At 71.6% G+C, this 20804-nt stretch overlaps 2 protein-coding genes across 4 annotated transcripts in view; one reads left to right on the top strand and one right to left on the bottom strand.

Annotated features, from left to right (window-relative positions):
* Positions 1–20804, bottom strand: part of BOP1 (BOP1 ribosomal biogenesis factor) — a 57108-nt gene that overhangs the window by 1265 nt on the left and 35039 nt on the right. For all 3 annotated transcript variants that reach the window (XM_075916833.2, XM_075916834.2, XM_075916835.2), the window contains exons 4-15: positions 8779–8933; positions 8340–8457; positions 6665–6766; positions 6088–6300; positions 5263–5424; positions 4928–5008; positions 4310–4379; positions 3955–4087; positions 1714–1894; positions 819–1107; positions 465–549; positions 120–227 (exon numbers count right to left, since the gene is read on the bottom strand). In XM_075916833.2, the coding sequence (XP_075772948.2) occupies positions 120–227; positions 465–549; positions 819–1107; positions 1714–1894; positions 3955–4087; positions 4310–4379; positions 4928–5008; positions 5263–5424; positions 6088–6300; positions 6665–6766; positions 8340–8457; positions 8779–8933 (1697 nt within the window). The remainder of the gene's footprint in view (positions 1–119; positions 228–464; positions 550–818; positions 1108–1713; positions 1895–3954; positions 4088–4309; positions 4380–4927; positions 5009–5262; positions 5425–6087; positions 6301–6664; positions 6767–8339; positions 8458–8778; positions 8934–20804) is intronic.
* Positions 13474–19826, top strand: SCX (scleraxis bHLH transcription factor). Its single transcript, XM_075916838.2, has 2 exons — positions 13474–14158; positions 19366–19826. Exons 1-2 carry the CDS (start codon positions 13634–13636, stop codon positions 19402–19404), a joined length of 564 nt encoding a protein of 187 aa, XP_075772953.1. The 5' UTR covers positions 13474–13633; the 3' UTR covers positions 19405–19826.

Consider the following 20804-nt stretch of genomic DNA (forward strand, 5'->3'; position numbering starts at 1 on the left):
CAGCCCATGCCACCCATGGCTTCTACATATACCACGCCCCCAGCACGCTCAGCCATGCCACCCGCGGCTTCTACGTGCACCACGCCCCCAGCACGCCCAGCCACGCCAGCCCCACGTACTTGTAGACCATGCCGTGGCATACAATGACGCTGCCGTCGTCCGAGCCGGAGGCAAAAAGTGGGTAGTGCTGGTGGAAGGCCACACTCCTCAGTGCCTTCTTGTGGTGCCTGCAAGAGCCCAGGGCAGCGGCCGTCAGCGCCCAGGGCAGCTGGGAGCCCCGCACTGAGGCTTCCCCCACCGCAGAGGCCCCAGGCCGCAGAGCGAGAGCAGCCAGGGCACTGAAGGGCAAGAGGGTGCTGGAGAACAGCCTGGGGCGCCCTAGGGGGAAGTGGCAGGGAGCTGGGGGGAGGGGCCTGGGCCCAGAGAGACCACGTGAGGGGGGGGGCAGCCACTGGCGCACACACCTCAGCACCCGGTAGGGCTTGGTGGACAGGTCCAGGTCAAACCAGGCCAGCTTGCTGTCGTAGCTGCCGCAGATCAGGTTGTCCCCTGCCAGAAGGACGGGACGTCAGCTGGGCTCTGCCATGGAGGGGCCACAGCCCCCCCCCCGCATCAGAATCCCCCCGCAGGGCACTGCCAATCCCCCCCACCACAGCCCCCCCCCGCAGGGCACTGCCAATCCCCCACACCACAGCCCCCCCCCCCGCAGGGCACTGCCAATCCCCCCACACCACAGCCCCCCCCCCCGCAGGGCACTGCCAATCCCCCACCCCACATCAGACCCCAGTCCTCCCCGCAGTGATGCCCCCGGCGGGTACCTGCGGGGTGCACGGCCATGCTGGACACCCACTTGCAGTTGGGCAGCAGTTTCTTGGCGAGCTCCTGCCGGAGCAGGTTGTAGACGCGGACGCAGCGCTGGGTGGCCACGAAGAAGAAGGGGCGCAGCGGGTGGAAGAGGACGCGCTGCACCTGCCCCTTGCTGCGCCGGAAGGGGCTCTGGCTCCAGCGCCGGCTGGCCTGGTGGAGCAGCACCTGCTGGTGGCTGTTGTCGGCCAGGACGCCGGCCAGGTAGTCGCCGCGGGGGTGCCAGGTCACCTGCTGCACGGGCTGCGGGCGGCGCGGCCGGACGTCAGCTGCCGCCTGCCCCACGGCTCTGAGCTGGGCTCTGGGCAGAGCGCCCCCCCGTGCCTGGCTCCCGCCCCCCCTCTCGGCCGGGCCCCGGCCCCACCCCCTGTGCCTGGCTCCTGCCCCCCCCCCCGTGCCTGCCTCCCGCCCCCCCTCCCGGCCAGGCCCCGGCCCCCCCCCCCGTGCCTGCCTCCCGCCCCCCCTCCCGGCCAGGCCCCGGCCCCACCCCCCGTGCCTGGCTCCTGCCCCCCCCCCGTGCCTGCCTCCCGCCCCCCCTCCCGGCCAGGCCCCGGCCCCACCCCCCGTGCCTGCCTCCCGCCCCCCCTCCCGGCCAGGCCCCGGCCCCACCCCCCGTGCCTGCCTCCCGCCCCCCCTCCCGGCCAGGCCCCGGCCCCACCCCCCGTGCCTGGCTCCTGCCCCCCCCGTGCCTGTCTCCCGCCCCCCCCCTCCCGGCCAGGCCCCGGCCCCACCCCCCGTGCCTGGCTCCCGCCCCCCCCTCCCGGCCAGGCCCCGGCCCCCCCGTGCCTGGCTCCTGCCCCCCCCGTGCCTGCCTCCCGCCCCCCCCGGCCAGGTCCCAGCCCCCCATACCTTCCCGTGCTGGATGATCAGCCGGACGCCCCTGCTGTGCTCCGTGCCGGCTGCCACGGCCCACGTGACAGGCTGCAGCCGCTCCTCCTCCGGCGGCTCGTAGGCCTCGATCACTTGGTCCGTGGCCCCCCACAGCAGCTTGTCCCCGAGGCCGGGGTTCACCAGCAGGATGGACTGCTCCCTGCGGGGGGGGCTGCCGGTCAGGACCTGCCCTGCCTCCTCGCCCAGCCTGCTCCCCCCAGCCCCAGCCCCAGCCCAGTCACGGGGGGGGGGGGGGGGGAAGGTTTGTGGACGGGGGCGCATGCGGGGAGGGGGGACGAGGGTGACCTGTGACAGACATCGGAGGGGGGTGATGGGGAGGTGGGGGGGACAAGGGTGATCTGTGTCGGGGCCACGGGGGTGACGGGGCACACGGGGAGGGGGACAATCTGTGCCGGGGGGGCCACGGGGAGGGGGACGTGGGGGGTGCCAGGGGGCCACGGGAGGGTGACGGGGCACACGGGGAGGGGGACGATCTGTGCCGGGGGGGCCACGGGGAGGGGGACGTGGGGGGTGCCAGGGGGCCACGGGAGGGTGACAGGGCACACGGGGAGGGGGACGATCTGTGCCGGGGGGGCCACGGGGAGGGGGACGTGGGGCGGTGCCAGGGGGCCACGGGAGGGTGACAGGGCACACGGGGAGGGGGACGATCTGTGCCGGGGGGGCCACGGGGAGGGGGACGTGGGGAGGTGCCAGGGGGCCACGGGAGGGTGACAGGGCACACGGGGAGGGGGACGATCTGTGCCGGGGGGGCCACGGGGAGGGGGACGTGGGGGGGTGCCAGGGGGCCACGGGAGGGTGACAGGGCACACGGGGAGGGGGACGATCTGTGCCGGGGGGCCACGGGGAGGGGGACGTGGGGAGGTGCCAGGGGGCCACGGGAGGGTGACAGGGCACACGGGGAGGGGGACGATCTGTGCCGGGGGGCCACGGGGAGGGGGACGTGGGGCGGTGCCAGGGGGCCACGGGAGGGTGACAGGGCACACGGGGAGGGGGACGATCTGTGCCGGGGGGGCCACGGGGAGGAGGACGTGGGGAGGTGCCAGGGGGCCACGGGAGGGTGACAGGGCACACGGGGAGGGGGACGATCTGTGCCGGGGGGCCACGGGGAGGGGGACGTGGGGAGGTGCCAGGGGGCCATGGGAGGGTGACAGGGCACACGGGGAGGGGGACGATCTGTGCCGGGGGGGCCACGGGGAGGGGGACGTGGGGGGGTGCCGGGGGGCCACGGGAGGGTGACAGGGCACACGGGGAGGGGGACGATCTGTGCCGGGGGGGCCACGGGGAGGGGGACGTGGGGGGGTGCCGGGGGGCCACGGGAGGGTGACAGGGCACACGGGGAGGGGGACGATCTGTGCCGGGGGGGCCACGGGGAGGGGGACGTGGGGGGGTGCCGGGGGGCCACGGGAGGGTGACAGGGCACACGGGGAGGGGGACGATCTGTGCCGGGGGGCCATGGGGAGGGGGACGTGGGGGGGTGCCGGGGGGCCACGGGAGGGTGACGGGGCACACGGGGAGGGGGACGATCTGTGCCGGGGGGCCACGGGGAGGGGGACGTGGGGAGGTGCCAGGGGGCCACGGGAGGGTGACGGGGCACACGGGGAGGGGGACGATCTGTGCCGGGGGGGCCACGGGGAGGGGGACGTGGGGAGGTGCCAGGGGGCCACGGGAGGGTGACAGGGCACACGGGGAGGGGGACGATCTGTGCCGGGGGGCCACGGGGAGGGGGACGTGGGGAGGTGCCAGGGGGCCACGGGAGGGTGACGGGGCACACGGGGAGGGGGACGATCTGTGCCGGGGGGGCCACGGGGAGGGGGACGTGGGGAGGTGCCAGGGGGCCACGGGAGGGTGACAGGGCACACGGGGAGGGGGACGATCTGTGCCGGGGGGCCACGGGGAGGGGGACGTGGGGAGGTGCCAGGGGGCCACGGGAGGGTGACAGGGCACACGGGGAGGGGGACGATCTGTGCTGGGGGGCCACGGGGAGGGGGACGTGGGGAAGTGCCAGGGGGCCACGGGAGGGTGACAGGGCACACGGGGAGGGGGACGATCTGTGCCGGGGGGCCACGGGGAGGGGGACGTGGGGCGGTGCCAGGGGGCCACGGGAGGGTGACAGGGCACACGGGGAGGGGGACGATCTGTGCCGGGGGGGCCACGGGGAGGAGGACGTGGGGGGTACCGGGGGCCACGGGGGTCACTCACACGGCCACGGCCACGAGGCAGACAGCGGGGTTGGGGTTCCAGGCGACGCTCCGCACCACGCCCTGCGCCGGGAGGGTTTTCATGCAGCGGGCGCTGCTCACCTCCCAGAAGCGCACCGTGCCGTCGTCAGAGCCTGCGGGGCGGGACAGCCGGCGGGTGGGTCTCTGGCCCACGCACACAGGCCCCGCCCTGGCTCGCTGGGTGATCGGTAAGGCCTGAGCTCAGCCAGGCGGGCCGGCCCGGGGAGCTGCTAGCCCCAGTGCCAGGCTTGTCGCTGGCCCCGGGCACAGCGGGACCCTGGGGAGCGGCTCTGGGGAGCTCCCCTCTCCTCAGCCCCACCAGCGCGGGCGCTTACCTGACACCAGCCACTGCCCGCTGGGGGAGACGCTGAGGCAGCGCACCAGGCCGCTGTGCCCGCGGTAGACCTGGGGAGACAGGTGCTGGGTGAGGAGCAGCGCGCCGAGGGGCGACTCCCCCTGGGGCAACCAGCCCTGCAATGGCATGGTGGGCTCCTCAGGCCACGCCAGGTGCCCCCCGCCCGGCTGACAGGCTCAGGCAGCCACGGAGGCACCAGGGCGCCCAGGCCCAGTAGCTCCATGCAGCCACCCCCCCGCCCGAGCTGCCTGCTCCGACGGCGTCTGGGGCCCGGCCCGGCGTGGCCTGTCGTCTGCCCCAGGCCCCACTGACGCGCAGGGAAAGAACAGAACGGGCGATTATCATGACTGGCAGCAGCCCGGGGCCGTGTCCCGACCTTCCCGGCTAAGAGCCACGAGACCTGCCTCCGGGCACCGTACGTCTGGAGACCCGCTTATACGTTTGGCCTTCACCACACCTTCCAGCAGGGAGTTCCACAGGTTATGCTGCCAATGTTTCCCTGCGTTACCCAGGCTCCCGTGCTACGAGGTGGGGTAAACAACTCGCCGTGCCCTCCTGAGCTTTCCTGCCCCGCCCCGGCCTCCGGGCGCCTCCCTACCAGGGCCTGTGTGGTGGGGAACGGCTGCAGGTCCCGCGGCCTCGGCAGCTTGGGGATCAGGTCTTCCGGGTCCACGTTCACCTGCAAAAGAACCAAGCCGGTGGGGCACCGGAGGGCTCGGGCTGCCCCAGGTGGGGTGCAGGGCAGCGGGTTGCCAGCTGGGCTTCTCCCGCATCAGCGTGGCCCCCCCACGGCCTGACGACGGCTCTCCGGAAAGGGGCACCGTGCAGGACCCGGGCTGCACAGCTCGGTGGCTGTGAGCTTCAGCCGGCCCCTCTGCTCCAAGCCAGCCCCCCCGGAGGCGCTGCCCCCGTCCCTGCCCCATGGTGGCTCACCCTCATCTTCCTCTGGCGCGGGCACAGGTAGAGGTCGAGGCAGCGCTCGAAGCGCTCGTGGATGAAGCGGGCGTAGGCTGGCACCGCCCGCAGGCACCGGTACTGCTGGGGCAGGAAGTTCAGCTTCCGCTCAGCCGCCTCCTGCTGCTCCCAGGCCAGCTTCTGCAGGGCAAAGGGCAAAGGGCGAAGGGCAGCAGCTGCCCAGGACTCCCCGCTGGCTCTCCGGGGACCTGCGCCCCCGTTGCCCTGCAGGCTCCCCCCCAGCTCCACGTGGGGCCCTAGGGTGGGACCAAGGCAGCTAGTCCAGGGCTGGGCTCTCAGGGCCCAGCACGACCCTGCTGGGCGCTGCCCTCGTGCCAGGGGCCCCGGGCCCTGCCCAGCCAAGCCGGGAGCTGCAGCAGGGCGGGGGCATCGCCCCATGCCAGGACGGGCGGCTGAGCTTGCAGTGCGCACCCTGCCCGCCCCAGGCCCTGGCTTGGGGGCACGGGATGGCCCAGACCCACGCCGAGCAGGGATCAGTAACCCCAGAGCAGCCGTAACGGGGACCCTCGCCGACCCCCCTTGCTGCAGCTCTGCCCTGTGTGGCGCGGCCACGGGGGGGGGGGGGCTCTCCAACCTCCCAGCTACACGTGCCCGGGGCCTGGCCCCTCCTCACAGGTCGGGCCCCCGTGCTCTGGCCTCTCCCCAGCCCGGCGCCCGGTCTCCAGGCGGGCACTAGTCCTGTTCACAGCTGCCCCAGCGCCGCTCCTAACGGGGACACCTGGCCCGGATCTGTGCTGAACTTCTGCCCGCAGCACCCCACCCCGCCGGCCCCCTCGCCCTCACCTCCTCCTCGCTGGGCAGGTACTCGGGCGGGGGGTTGTAGGACTCCTCGTGGCCCGGCAGCCGCAGCTTGGGGGCCGGCACGTGCATCTTGTGGCGCCCGAGGATGGAGTTGGGGTCCTCCTGGGCCCAGAGGTCGTAGTAGGTGGGTGAGGCCTCCCTGGGCTTGCGAGGTTTGATCCAGCCCATCTTGATGGCATGGACCAGCTTGGAGACCTGCAGCAGCACAGATGGGTCAGTGCCAGGGCGGAGGGGTCTGGGGGGAGGGCAGACTGGGGCGGAGGGGCCTGGCGGGGGAAGGGGGAGGGGCAGGCCGGGGCGGAGGGGCCTGGCGGGGGAAGGGGGAGGGGCAGGCCGGGGGGGGCGGAGGGGCCTGGCTGGGGGGAGGGGGGAGGGGCAGGCCGGGGGGTGGAGGGGCCTGGCTGGGGGGGGGAGGGGAGGGGCAGGCCGGGGCGGAGGGGCCTGGCGGGGGAAGGGGGAGGGGCAGGCCGGGGCGGAGGGGCCTGGCGGGGGGAGGGGGAAGGGCAGGCCGGGGCGGAGGGGCCTGGCGGGGGGGGGGCAGACACTGCCCGGTTCTCACCTTCTCCTTCTCCACCAGCGAGGGGATGAAGCTGCGCTTGTCGGCCGGGCGGTTCGTCACCGGATGGACCATCACCTGGCTGCTGAAGAAATCCACAGCGGGCTGAGGGGAGAGAGGGGTCACTGGCTGCCTTGGCTCAAAGCCGGGATCGGTGTGTACCGTGTGCAAGTGTGTACACCATGTGGAGTTGTGTGTGGAGGTATGTGAACCATGTGCGTGCGCAGAAATGTGTGTACCGTGTGGAGGTGCATGTACTGTGTGTATGTACTGTGTGGAAGTGCATGTGGAGGTGTGTACCCCGTGTGGAGGTGTGTGTACTGTGTGTACACCGTGCGGAGTTGCATATACCGTGTGGAGGTGTGTGAGGGGGTGTGTGTACTGTGTGTGTAACGTGTGGAGGTGTACATGTACTGTGTGGAGGTGTGTGTACCGTGTGAAGGTGTGTGTACTGTGTGTGTACTGCGTGGAGGTGTGCGTACTGTGTGTGTACCGCGTGGAAGTGTGCGTGTACCGTGTGTGTACCGTGTGGAGGTGTGAGTGTACCATGTGAAGGTGAGTGGAGGTGTATGTACTGTGTGTGTACCATGTGGAGGTGCATGTACCGTGTGGAGGTGCGTGAGGAGGCGTGTGTACCGTGTGGAGGTGTGTGTGTACCGTGTGGAGGTGTGCGTACTGTGCGTGTACCATGTGGAGGTGTGCGTATTGTGCGTGTACCATGTGGAGCTGTGTAGAGGTGTGTACCGTGTGGAGGTGTGTGCCGTGTGGAGCTGTGTGTACTGCGTGTGTACCATGTGGAGGTGTACGTGCACTGTGTGGAGGTTTGTGTACTGCGTGTGGAGGTGTGCGTGTACCGTGTGGAGCTGTGTGGAGGCGTGTGTACTGCGTGTGTACCGTGTGGAGGTGTGCGTGTACCGTGTGGAGCCGTGTGGAGGTGTGCGTGTACCGTGTGGAGCTGTGTGTACTGCGTGTGTACCATGTAGAGGTGTACGTGCACTGTGTGGAGGTGTGTGTACTGCGTGTGGAGGTGTGCGTGTACCGTGTGGAGGCGTGTGTACTGCGTGTGTACCGTGTGGAGGCGTGTGTGTACCGTGTGGAGCCGTGCGTGTACCGTGTGGAGCTGTGTGTACTGCGTGTGTACCGTGTGGAGGTGTACGTATACCGTGTGGAGCTGTGTGTACTGCGTGTGTACCGTGTGGAGCCGTGTGTACCGTGTGGAGGTGTACGTATACCGTGTGGAGCTGTGTGTACTGCGTGTGTACCGTGTGGAGGTGTACGTATACCGTGTGGAGCTGTGTGTACTGCGTGTGTACCGTGTGGAGGTGTGCGTGTACCGTGTGGAGCCGTGTGTACTGCGTGTGTACCGTGTGGAGCTGTGTGTACTGCGTGTGTACCGTGTGGACTTGTGTGTACTGCGTGTGTACTGTGTGGAGCCGTGTGTACCGTGTGGAGGTGTACGTATACCGTGTGGAGCTGTGTGTACTGCGTGTGTACCGTGTGGAGGTGTGCGTGTACCGTGTGGAGCCGTGTGTACTGCGTGTGTACCGTGTGGAGCTGTGTGTACTGCGTGTGTACCGTGTGGACTTGTGTGTACTGCGTGTGTACCGTGTGGAGCCGTGTGTACCGCGTGTGTACCGTGTGGAGCCGTGTGTACCGCGTGGAGGTGTGTGTCCCCTACCTGATAGGGGTTGAGGTTCACGTCCCCGAACTGCCCTTTCTGCAGCCGATGCACCAGCTCCACCTGCTCGTCTGTGAGCCTCACGTCCGCTCCGGTCAGCTTGTCCTGCACCGTCCGCCTGCGGGCGAGACCCGTCAGGCCCCCTCGCCGCCAGCCCCATGGAGAGACCGAAGCCCCGGCCCTAGCCGGTCTGCCGAGGGACGGGCTGCCTGTGGGGCAGAGCCACGGCCGGGCGCGCCGTCCCCAGCACTGGCAGGAGAGCGTACGCTCGGGGCTCCCGGCGGCGCGGGGCGGGGCCACTGGAGGCCGTGCTCCGGGCCGACTCGCACGCAGAACCAGGGGGGAGCTGGGCTGGAACGGAGCCGTGCGCTGAGCGTCCCTGGGGCGGAGCCCGCGCACGCAGGGACCCCCCGTCCGGCCTGGCGCCCCAGCCCCTCACCAGTAATCGGGGTTCTCCATCTGCTCCAGGAACTTGTCCAGCTCGTCCTTGGTGTGGATGGGCTTGTAGATCCTCCTGCCGTCCAGGTCGTAGCCGGCGTGCGGGTAGTCCTGGTACCACTCCATGGGGATGTTGCCCACCGTGTTCCGCACGTCCTGCCGGGGGAGGGAGGTGAGCAGGGGCGCCCCCAGCCCGCCCCACATCGCCCCAGGGCCCGCCTGAGCCGAGCTCTGCCCCCGGCCACTCCCCGGTGTCCCAAGGGCTGGGGACACTGTCACTAAGGCTGTGAGCAAACAGGAGCTGGATTTCCCATGATCACACCAGCCTCCCCTGCAGCGAACCTCCCGCTGACACCCAACGCCAAGTGTGGGGCACTGCAGCCCGCCCCCAAGGCCGCACACACGGAGCCCCGAGATACTGGGAGGGAACCGACACCCCAAGGCCGCTTGCAGATGCTGGGCCGGGGCGTCGGGCTGCCCCCCGGACAGCGGAGCGATCGGCTGCCTGCCGGGGAATCGGCCGCACCCGGCGCATCGCTGACTAACAGCGCTGGGGCTGGATGCACGGCCGGGCTGCGGGCGCTCAGGGAGCTCACTGGGCAGCCATGCACGTTCCTGCAGCCGCCAGCCCCAGAGCCAGCCCAGTGCCAATGGGTTATGTGCACACACGGCTGCGGTGCAGCTGCTCCCCAGCTCAGCCCCCCACGCCCCAACCTGGGCCAGCTGCTGGCATTTCCGGCCAGCTGGGCCCCATGGCCAGAGCCAGGAGGAGGCACCTGCCCTCCCCAGCCCGGAGCAAGGCAGCGCCGATGCCGCTCACGGGAGGTCGTGGCGCGGGCCCGCCCCAGAGACGGGCGCAGGGGCTGCCTTTGCTGCCCCCCAAGCATGCCAGCCGCTGGGGTCAGTTCCTGGAGTCCTGACCCCCCTCACTCCGCCGCCTCCTGCCCCCCTGCCCGCGCTGGCCCGTGCCCTGAGCAGCCAACCAGGCCTGGAGGGGCAGCAGGAGCCCTGCTGGGGGCAGTGCCTGGGGAGTGTGGGGAGCCCCCCCGTATCCCATAGGCCAGACTCAGCGCCCCGCCTGCCCAGAGCCGGGCCCGTGGGCTGGGCCCTGTGGGGCAAAGGAGCAGACCCGGCACAAGTGCAGAGCCCCCGGGAGACGGAGAGAACGTGACCTGCGCCCCGCACACTGCGGCCGGGGGTCGCGCTCGCCTGCTGCGCCATCTGGTCCCCATAAACACCTGCCGCAGACGGCCGCCCCAGGAAAGAGGCGGAGCGGCCGCCCCGGGGACACATCCATCAGGCGGTGCGCACACGTCGGCGCCGGACGCGCTCCGCTCCCAGGGGCCCGGCCGGGAATTTCCCACTCCGGCCGGACGCGGGAGCCGCCGCTGCACGGGAGAATGGCACGGCGCCGGGAGGGGAACCCCCCCAGCTCTCCGGCCACCTCGCCAGCCGCCTGGGCCCCCCCCGCAGCGGGCTCCCCGTCTCCCGGCCGGCCCTGCCCCTTCCGTGGGCAGGCCAGGCTGCTGGCAGACCCGTGGCCTTTGTGCCCACCCTGGCTCCCTAGAGCGAAGGCCCTGAACCCACCGCCAGCAGCCCCTGGCACCCCGACTCCGCCGCCCGAAGCAGGAAACGGCACCTGCCGCCAGGCTGGGAGCCAGGGGCTGCTGGCTCTGGCAGGCCGGCGGGTCGCACGCCTGTGCCTGAGACAGGGCCGGGCAGCACGGTCCTTTCGCCCCCCCGGCCAGCGCTCCCAGGCAGCTAGCTGCGCAGGCCTGGCCCGTAGCCCCCTCGAGGGGCCGCGATCCCGGGGGGGGGGGGGGGAGCGCTGAAGTCAGGGCGAGACCGAGGCAGAGAGCTCGCCGGGCCGGCCCGCGGGGCTGCCGCAGAGCAGGCAGGAGGACCAAGAGGTGGCGGCAGCAGCGTTGCACTGACGACCCCGGGGAGCGGTGCAGCGGAGAGCCAGGAGCAGGCAGGGAGACTCGGAGCTGCCCGCTGAGGGGACGAGATCCTGCTCACACCCCCACTGGGAGAAGCGAGTTCTGACCTGGCCTGGCCCAGGGCGTAGCAGGCTCCCCGCACCCTGAGACCTAAGCCCGACCCCGGGCCAGCCGGGAGCGCTGGAGGGAGGCAGGAGGCAGTTGGAAGGGTCCCCTCCAGCTCCGAAGGCCCCCTCGCGGCCCCAGCCTGTCCTAGCTCACAGCCCAAAGCGCGAGGAGGCCGGGCTCAGGGCCCCGGAGGGCTGCAAGTGGAGGTGGGTGCGAGACCCGAAGGGCCCCGAGTTCTGCACTGACAGCCCTGGAGCCGCCCTGGCGTGCCGCTCGCCTTCCGGAGCCCCCTTCGCAGGCGCAGAGCGGCTGGGCCGGGGCTCCTCCCTCCTCGCCGCTGGGCAGCCCTGCAGTAGCCGCGCTCGCGCCGAGGCCCCGGCCACCTCCGGGGTAGTTAACACATCCCCTCCAGCGAGCGCGGCTCCCGGAGCGCGGCTGCCGTCACTCAGCCTCGCGTCTGGAAGTTGTTCTTGGACGGGCCCCGGCATTCCTAGACGGACATTCCTGGCAGCTGGGAAGGCGCGTAGGAAAGATTCTTTCCCCAGCGTTTTCTTGAAAATATCCGGTCCACGTGGAGCAGTGGGGCCGGGGCAAGCGCGCGGGGCCGTGCCAGCCGGCACACGGGGTCGGGGCAGGCAGGGGGCTGAGCGAGCCCCTGAAGAAGAGGGGCGGGTGGGACTGGCAGCTGTCCCCAGGAGGGGGCGCTGGCCAGGCCAATCCCATCCCTCAGGCCCCTGCTGCAGCCCCTCAGCCTGCCTGGCGTGGGAAGGCTCTCGGCAGGGCGAGCTGGCCCTGGCCTGGGCCGGGACTCCTCCCAGGCCGGCTGCTGGGGCCGTGGGGGTCCCGAAAGGCCCTGCCTCGCACACAGCAGGGCTGGGCTGGCCGGCAGACAAGCCTTGGGGCCGGGGAGAGCGCCCAGCGGGGGGGTTTCAGCCTCCAGCAGCCAGCGCAGCCCGGCCGCTGCCCCAGGCTCCACGTGGTGTGGAGTGGCAAAGGGACTAGCCCCGGGCCGGGGGGACCAGCCACTAAGCCCCAGGGAACCCCAGCGCCGCCCGTGCTCTGTTACCCCGGCTGGGCCGGGCTCCGAGCAGCGTGGAAAAGCCCCGGAGGGGATGGGAAGGCAGCCAGCTGCGGGGCGCTGGGAAGGCAGGCCTGGCATCTGCACTCGCGAGAGACGCGGTTCCTGGAGACGGGAGGCTTTCTCCGGCGTCCCGGCCTCAGCGCTGGCCAGCAGACCCAGCCTCGTCACGCCCGCCTGCCCCAGGCTGCGCCCACGAGTCCCCCGAGTGCGCCAAGCTCCGCCATCCGCGCGGGAACGAGCTCTCCGAGCTGAGGACGGGCCCTGGCGGCTCCCGGGGGGCGCTGGCGCGATGTGGGCGAGGGGCAGGCGGCACGGCAGGTGAGAACTGCTCCCGCCGGGAGGCGCAGGGAAGGGAAGGGAAGGGAAGGGCTCGCGCTGCCCGGGGGGAGGCCGCGCTGGCGCGTTCTTGGCTCTCCTCTACCCAGGAGAGTGGGGCCGACCTGGCCTTCAGCAGACACAGGCTGGAGGCTCGAACATGCCCAGGGGGCTCCCCAGTCACAGCTGCTCGGCCTCCAGGACCCAGGGCAGCACCCGCAAGGGCCCCAGGACGGGGAGGGGGCTGTCCCCTCAGGGCAGGCGCGGGGTTCCCAGTGGGGAAGAGGAGGGGGTGGAGCCAGGCCAGGGCTGGGTTCCCGGACCACGTGAGGCGTGAGGTGTGCTGCTGCAGCGCTGGGGGGGCGCCCCGGCCCCGGAGCCGGCTCTAGCTGCCTGCAACGGAGACACCGCTGCTCCCCCGGCAGGAGGGGCCCGGGGCTCCGCTCACGGCAGCCGGCCCCTCGCACCCGCAGCCCCACGGAGCCAGGCGCCCGGGGTACGAAGGGGCAGGTCCCCGCATGCCGTGGGGCCGATACGCTCAGCAAGGGGCAGCAGTGCATGGGCCGCGAAGGCAGGTCACACTGCGTCCATCCCAGCAGGGGGCGATGTCTGCCGGCGGCCAGCCCCGGGCAGGGTCCCACAATCCCTGGGCCTGCTCCAGCCACTGGGTGCTGCCGGGGACCCCAGGCCCTGGCACACGTCGGCCTGCCCACTGCACTGCAAGGCTGCTCCCGGCCTGCTTTCCTGGGCCGACAGGGCCCGGCGGGGGGTGGCGACAGGGGGGCGACGGGCCCGGCGGGGGGCGGCGCCAGGGGGGCAACAGGGGCCCGGTGACAGGGGGGCGCCAGGGGCCCGGCGGGGGGCAGACCGAGACACAGGCCGGGGGCGGCGCCAGGGAGGAGCGCAGGGGTGGTGCGCACCGGGCAGGAGCCGTAGCCCTTGCGAGCGGCTGGCTCCCCCAGGGGTGATGCTCCGTCTCTGCCCCGTGAGCGGCCAGCGCAGGGCGAAGGGCAGGCGAGCGCTCGGCGGGGCTCCCTTCCCCGGCCCATGGCCCCTCCACACGGGGGAGGGGGCTGTCCCCAGCAGCGGGGAGGCCGTGCTCAGGCAGCCGGCCCGGGGACACAGCACAGGGCTCCAGGCTGCACCCCGGCCCCGGGGCTCTCCCCCCAGCCTGCGCGCGGGCCGGCTGAGTCTGCGGCGGAGCAGGAGGCGGGGCCTGGCTGAGCACAGCCCGGTGCTATAAAACTCCCAGCGCCTGCCCCACTCGCGCCTTCAGCAGCACATGTGCCGAAAGGAAACAGCAGCTGTTCCGGGAGGGGACTTAACCCCTTCTGCGCCACCGGGGCTGGCTCCGGCGCGTTCCCCCCGGGGGGCAGCATGAGCGCGTGCAGCTGAGCCGCCCCGGCGCCGCGATGTCCTTCGCCATGCTGCGCTCGGCCCCCGGCCGCTACCTCTACCCCGAGATCAGCATGCTGTCCGAGGACGAGGAGAACGGCAGCGAGAGCTCCGGCTCCGGCTCCGAGGAGAAGCCCTACCACCTGGACGCTGGCGGCTACGGCCTGCGGGGCGGCAAACGCCGCAGCGGCAAGAAGGCCAGCCGGCTGCACCGGGAGCCGCGGCAGCGCCACACGGCCAACGCACGGGAGCGCGACCGCACCAACAGCGTCAACACCGCCTTCACCGCCCTGCGGACGCTCATCCCCACCGAGCCGGCCGACCGCAAGCTCTCCAAGATCGAGACGCTGCGCCTGGCCTCCAGCTACATCTCCCACCTGGGCAACGTGCTGCTGGTCGGGGAGGCCTGCGGGGACGGGCAGCCCTGCCACACCGGCCCGGCCTTCTACCGCCACGGCGGCGGCAGCCCCCCGCGGCGCGAGAGCGAGAACTCCCAGCCCAAGCAGATCTGCACTTTCTGCCTCAGCAACCAGAGGAAGCTGGTAAGTGGCGGCTCGGCCCCTCTGCACGGGGCGGAGGGGTAACAGGCAGCCCCTGCCCCTGCGCCAGGACGAGCTCTGGGAGGAAGCGAGTGGCCTGGGCCCAGGTGGGGCCCAGGGGAAATCCCTGCCAGGCAGGGCACCACGCTGACTCGAGCTGGGGGGATCTGGTGCCAGCCAGCCCCTTGGGCAGACAGAAGGCAGCCGCAGCCTCCCCCGCACACCTGCGTGCTCTGCCCCCCGCCCCGCTGGCTGCTTCCGAATCCAGCCCCCACCTGCTCTGGGCTAGAGCTCACGTACTGGGAGGGCTGAGATCCGGGGGGGTCGACCCACCGCTGGCTCTCGGCACCTCAGCCCCTGCAGAGCTCAGCGCGAGCCGCAGAGGCGCTGGACAGACGGGGAGGGGACAGCAGCTCGGCCCAGGCTAACAGCCCTGCACATGCCTGACAGCTGCCCAGGCCCCCACGGCCACGCAAGAGAGATCTCCGGGTCCGTGGGGAGAGCTCTCGGGACACAGCGCCCCTCAGACTGTGGGAACCGTTAGCAGCGGGACCGAGAGGAAGGCAGGGAACCTCTCTCTGCCGCTGTATAAATCCACGGTGCGCCCGCACCCTGCCTGCAGACGTGGGCGCCTCCCCCCAGGAGATCTCTGGGCATTGGGAAAGGGCAACAAACGCTGAGGGGTTTGGAACGGGTCCCATCTGCAGAGAGATTAATAGAACGGGGGCTTCTCAGCTCCGAGAAGAGGAGACTAAGGGGGCTGCAATAGAGAGCTAGACAATCTGACATGCACGGACAAAGAAACGTTACTGACTCGTTCCCACAACACAAGAACGAGGGATCACCAAAGAAATCAATAGGCAGCAGGTTTCAAACAAACCCAAGGCCGGTTTTCTTCACCCAGCACACAGTCAACCTGTGGAACTCCTCGCCAGAGGACGTGGTGAAGTCCAAGACTAACAGGCTTCAGAAAAGAGCTCAATAGATTCATGGAGGACAGGTCCGTCTATGGCTACCAGGCAGGCTGGGCAGGGAGGGGGTCTCAGCCTGTTTGGCGGGGGAAAAGTTCTCACCCCTCGTCTTTAGCACGGTGCGTTCAGGGCTTGTCTGCCAGGAGCGAGTGAGGGCCGAGGGGCAGCCTGGAGTGCGGCAGGTCCAGCCCCTGGGGCTCCTCTGGCCCGTGCCACCCCAGGGACGTGGTTGGAGCCAGCAGCTCAGTGAGTGCCGAGGGGGGCAGTGGATGGCCCGGCATGGCCGAGGGCCAGGCAGATCCTAGCCCCTCGCAGGCCCCCTCCGCGGCAGACTCGCCAGAGGGGCTTTGCGCCTCTCACCGGAACAGCGTGGCCAGGGCAGGAGCCCAACGCAGGCTCAGGGCCGGCAAAGCGGTGGCAGGAGGGAAGGAAGATTCATGAGCAACTTGGGGGCCCTGGAGAGAGCCCACAAACCCCCCGCCCCAGGGCACTGCCATTCAGCCCTCCGCCCAGCCGCAGTGGCTCAGGGCCCCGGTGCGGGACTCGCGGCAGCCTGGTGAGCTACGGACTGGCCCCTGCACCCGCAGATCTCAGAGCCCTTCGGCTGCTGAGCCAGCCCCCGCGGCGGGGCAGTGGGGCCCCATTTCACAGCCGAGCCGTGACAGACCCACCGTCCTATTGCCAGCCCTGCTGCCATCCGCCTGGCTTCTCGCAGTGCCAGCCTCCCCCCCAAGCCCCACTCCGTAGTGGTGCTCACCTGGCCCAGCAGCCTGCTCTGACCTTGGGCTGGCCAGAGCGGCTCTGAGCTGTGACCACTGGCCTGGCTCTCCCGGGGAATGGCCTTGCCGTGTTTGCCACGGGCCACGCAGCAGGCTGGCTAACCCGCTGCCCTCGCCTCGGCTCTGGGCACAGTGAGGGAACGAGTCTGAAGGTCTCAGCTGCAGACACAGCGGCCGGGACCTGGCTTGGCTGTGCCCCGTGCTGGAGAAAACAGCCCCTTGCGGCCCTGCCCGGCACGCGCACTGCTGCTAGGGGTCAGGCCGGGGCAGGCCGAGCCCAGCGACCCGGACGTGCCGCTGGCGGTGTCCAGCCCAGCGAGGAATCACCCACCTGCCCGTGCACGCAGGTGCCGCTACCCGCCCGGTGCTGCCGAGACACAGGAGGGAGGCCTGGGGCCGCAGGAAGCCAGCAGGCTCGGCTGGGCCAGGGGAGGCGAGTGCAGAGGCAGGATCACTCACCCCGCTGGAGGGGCCGCACGGCCGGGAACACGCCGGGGCGGGCGCCTGGCACAAGCCACCCTGTCCTCGTCATGGAGGCCACGGGGTCACGCCTGGTGACTTGCAGGGCGGGAGCCGCCACCGCCGTGAAGACCCTCCGTTAAAACGAGTCACGGCCCCACCCCCGCGCCTCGGCTGCCGGCTGCCTCGCCTCGCAGGCCGCTTTTGAAACACGCCCGGCCGCAGGGAACCACGGCGCCAGGACAGGCCCCAGGCCGCACCGCGACGGAGCCAGCCGCCTGCCCCGACGCCTGCCCCGGCTGACCGCAGTCCCGCAGAGTCGGGGCAGGCGGGAGCAGAGCCGGCTGGCGCGTCCTCACCCAGCTGAGACAGTGACTGTCCCCCGGGCCCAGCGGCGTGGCCGACTGGCTCACCTAGGCCCGATCTCTGGGCGCACCAGGCGTCACTCCCGGGAGCAGCCTGGGACCTGAGCAGCCTCTGAAGGCGCCTGAGCAGCAGGGAAGGCTGGGAGCGGGAGGTGACCTGCAAACCCAGCTGCTCTCCCATTTCAGGGGGAGTCAGAGCTGGGGAGGCCCCAGCTGGAAGACAGGCCCCCCCGGCAGGTGCTCGAGAGATCCCGGCCCCTGAACCCGGCAGCACAGCCACCTGGAGCCTCGGGGCAGGGAGCGACCCTGCAGCGCAGTCCCCGCGCCCGCCCTCCGACCCCAGCCCTGCCTGCCCCCGGGCACGAGCGGGCAGGCCGGCACCAGGCTGGCTCTGACAGGGGAGCCGAGCGCCCGCTCTGCAGAGGGGAGGGGCAGGGCCTGCACACAGACCCGCAGCGCCGGAGCCAGGAGCAGAGCCCGGCCAGCGGGCGCTTGACAAGCCACCGCTCCCCAGCACCCTGGCGAGCTCACAGGAGCCAGGAGCAGCTCTCCCTGCGCCCAGGGAGGGGGAGCAGGGCTCTTCTATGCCACACAGCCACCCTGGGGTGGGCCCCGCCCCCGGAGAAACCAGCCCAGGCCACGGCCACCCAACCCTGGGGTGCCCGGAACAGATGTCACTCGGCGTCCGCCTCCCTGCTGGTGCTGCGGCCCGGAGACCCGGACACGGCGGCCCCTCCTGCCTGGAGCCACCCTTGAACCCGTGCCCTGTGCTGGGCCCAGGGAGCCTGCCAGCCCCTTGGCAATGCCCCACTCCCCTGCAAATCACTGGGCAGTGCCCCAGAGCCGCTGCCTCGGCCAGCTGGGCCTGCTCAGAAAAAGCTTCCCCCGGCCCCCAGCTCGGGGCAGCTCGCTCTGCCCTGCCCTTCTCTTGGCGCGGGTTTGGGGAGGGCTCGGGGAAGTCCCGGGCGCAGTGCTGAGAAGCGGATCGAGCCCATTCTCTCTCGCCTTTGCTGCCGGGGACAGGGCATGAGAGGAGACCCCAGGCACTGCTAAGCCAGCGCTGGTCCCCGGGCAGACGCTGCCTGCCAGGCAGTGCAGCACAGGCCAGGCCCTGGCACCTGCCAGCCACCAGCTGGCCCGCAGCGCCTGGAGAGCTGGGGCCACCCCCCGGGGGGTGCGGGGCGCAAGGCAAACAGCCGGCTGGCCCGCGGCGCCTGGAGAGCCGGGGCCACCCCCCGGGGGGTGCGGGGCGCAAGGCAAACAGCCGGCTGGCCCGCGGCGCCTGGAGAGCCGGGGCCACCCCCCGGGGGGTGTGGGGCGCAAGGCAAACAGCCGGCAGGCCCGCGGCGCCTGGAGAGCCGGGGCCACCCCCCGGGGGGTGCGGGGCGCAAGGCAAACAGCCGGCTGGCCCACGGCGCCTGGAGAGCCGGGGCCACCCCCCGGGGGGTGCGGGGCGCAAGGCAAACAGCCGGCAGGCCCGCGGCGCCTGGAGAGCTGGGGCCACCCCCCGGGGGGTGCGGGGCGCAAGGCAAACAGCCGGCAGGCCCGCGGCGCCTGGAGAGCCGGGGCCAGCAGCGGTCTGGCAGCGCTGGGCTTGTCATGGCTCTGCGTGGCAGGAGCAGCAGAGCCAAGGGCCCGCAGGCCAGGCTGCCGAGGACTGCAGGGCCTTCCGCAGGCGGGAGAGGAAGGCCCCGAGGCCACGGCCCAGGCCCCCGTGCCTGGAGCAGAGCCGGTGCCCCTTTCTGGGCCACGGCAGCTGGAGACTCTTTCCTCCTCTCCCCCCAGGCTCTGCGAGATGGGACGGCTCCTCAGGCTGTAATTTACTGTTCCGGCTGCACTTAATGGCAGCGGAAAGGCAAGGTGATAGGGGAAAAAATATGAGGCGGGATTTTCCGAATCCCCATTTCCTCTCCAGACAGCACCAGAACTCCTGGGGCCTGAACATCTGGGAAATTTAATTTGATCATTTTGGAGCCCAACTCCCCTCCCCCCGCCCCGCAGCAAGGGAAGAGTGGGAAGAGAGGCTGCTCAGGCTGTGGCCAGGCAGGCTCTGCGGAGCGGCTCGCCCGGCCGCAAGCAGGGACCGTGCAGCCCTGCCCCCGGCGCCCCGCCCGGCACGGCTCCCTGCAAACACGCGCCGGCCCCGGACCCGCCTGCCCCGCGGCTGTTTGCTGGGCCGGGCAGGTTGGGTGGCCGCGTGTGACACGCCGAGGGCCAGAGCTGTGGGCCGGCCCTGCGGGGTGACACGGGCCCTAGCAGACGTCAGGTCTGGGAAGGGCAGGAGGGTCCGGAGAGGGGCTCTGTGGGCCGCACACTGGGGCTGGCTCTCGGGCTGGGGGGCAGGGTGCCCACAGGCAGGGCTGTGACGCGCGCCAGGCTGCACAGCCATTCTGGGCTTTGCGGGCAGAGACGCGAAAGCGGGCAAGGGGGGGCTGGCCCGTCGGAGGCCTTGCTGGAGACAGCAGGCGCACGGGCCAGTGCCAGGAGCTGCCTCACGGCCCAGCCTGGCAAGCAGGGACTCCGACGTGGGCCGGCCCACGGCTGCTCTGGGGAGGAGGCGCAGATGCCTGCTGGAGGGGGGCCGGCCGGGCTCCGCGACCAGGTGTGTTTGTCTAACGTCGCCTCCCCCCTTGCAGAGCAAAGACCGAGACAGGAAGACGGCGATCCGGAGCTAGACGGGTGCGGACCCGGGAGGGCCGAGGCGGCGGGATGGAAAAGCCACAACCAGACAGACACAGACATTCCTGCCTCCCCCCGCTGCCAGGGAGAGCGGCACAGCTGGGTGCCAGTGCCGGACACCCCCCTCCCGGCCAGGCAGACAGGGCCACGGGAGCGCCACGCACGGCAGGACTTCCAAGGACCACGCACGGCGGCGAGAGCAAAGGCAGCGCCTGCCCCGCGCACGGGCAAAGACACAGGCCTGCCCCCGGGGAGGGAGAGAGGACAATGGCCTTCGCCAGGCGGGGCTGAGCAGCGCCCCCGCCCTCTGCCCTGCCCCGCGCCGGGCGGCTTGGATCAATACATGCTGGTGTTTCATGTCATTGATACGGGAGTGTAGAGCCGGAGCAATGCGTGTGATTAAACAGAGTCTGGCGGAGACGCGAGGTGCAAGAGCCCGTCCTTCCTGGCCCCGGCCCGGCCACACGAGCCATCTCCAGGCCCCCTGCCCGGTGTGCCCCCAGCGGCCACGGCGCACTGGCACAGGGGCCGGTGGGCAGAGCACAGGGCTGGAAGCTGCCAGGGCCCCACATGGCACCGTTAAATGCAGCTGGAGACCCAGGGGACCGAGCAGGGACTCAGTGAAAACCAGATGCTGCAGCTGAGCATTTCCTGGGGAAATACATTACACACGGGCCTCGGCAGGGCACAGGGCTGGGCTGGGCTCCGCTTGCCTCCATAGGCTCACGCGCGCGGATCCCTGCTGAGCCCAGGGTGGGCTCTGCCCGGCGCCTCCGTGTCCCAGAGCTGCGGGCGGGGGCACTCGCTGCAGCCCCCGCTGCCAACCCGCAAAGGCTCCAGGCGGGCATGGACGGAGCCTCTGCTGGGAGCCGCTGGAGGCCAGGCAAGCAGGCGGCGGTGGGGAGGTGGCCAGGAGCCGGGCTCGCCAGGGGGCAGTCGGCCAGGGTACAAGGGGGAGAAGGGGCGTCCAACGAGACTCTGGCCCGGGCTGCGAGACCCCATTCCGTGCACGGGCCAGAGAGATGGGGGACAAGCAGCCCCCGGGGCCCCGTTTCTCACGGGCTGGCGCAGCCCCTCTCCCCGGCCAGTCCCACCCCGCGCTCGCACTGCTGAGGGGTCAGCGACCTGGTGGCCCCTCTGCCCGGCCAGTCCCGCCCCGCGCTCGCACTGCTGAGGGGTCAGCGACCTGGTGGCCCCTCTCCCCGGCCAGTCCCGCCCCGCGCTCGCACTGCTGAGGGGTCAGCGACCTGGTGGCCCCTCTGCCCGGCCAGTCCCGCCCCGCGCTCGCACTGCTGAGGGGTCAGCGACCTGGTGGCCCCTCTCCCCGGCCAGTCCCGCCCCGCGCTCGCACTGCTGAGGGGTCAGCGACCTGGTGGCCCCTCTCCCCGGCCAGTCC

The sequence above is a fragment of the Pelodiscus sinensis genome, chromosome 2 (genome assembly GCF_052426305.1).
Source record: "Pelodiscus sinensis isolate ZL-2025 chromosome 2, ASM5242630v1, whole genome shotgun sequence".
In the NCBI taxonomy this organism is placed as follows: Eukaryota; Metazoa; Chordata; order Testudines; family Trionychidae; genus Pelodiscus; species Pelodiscus sinensis.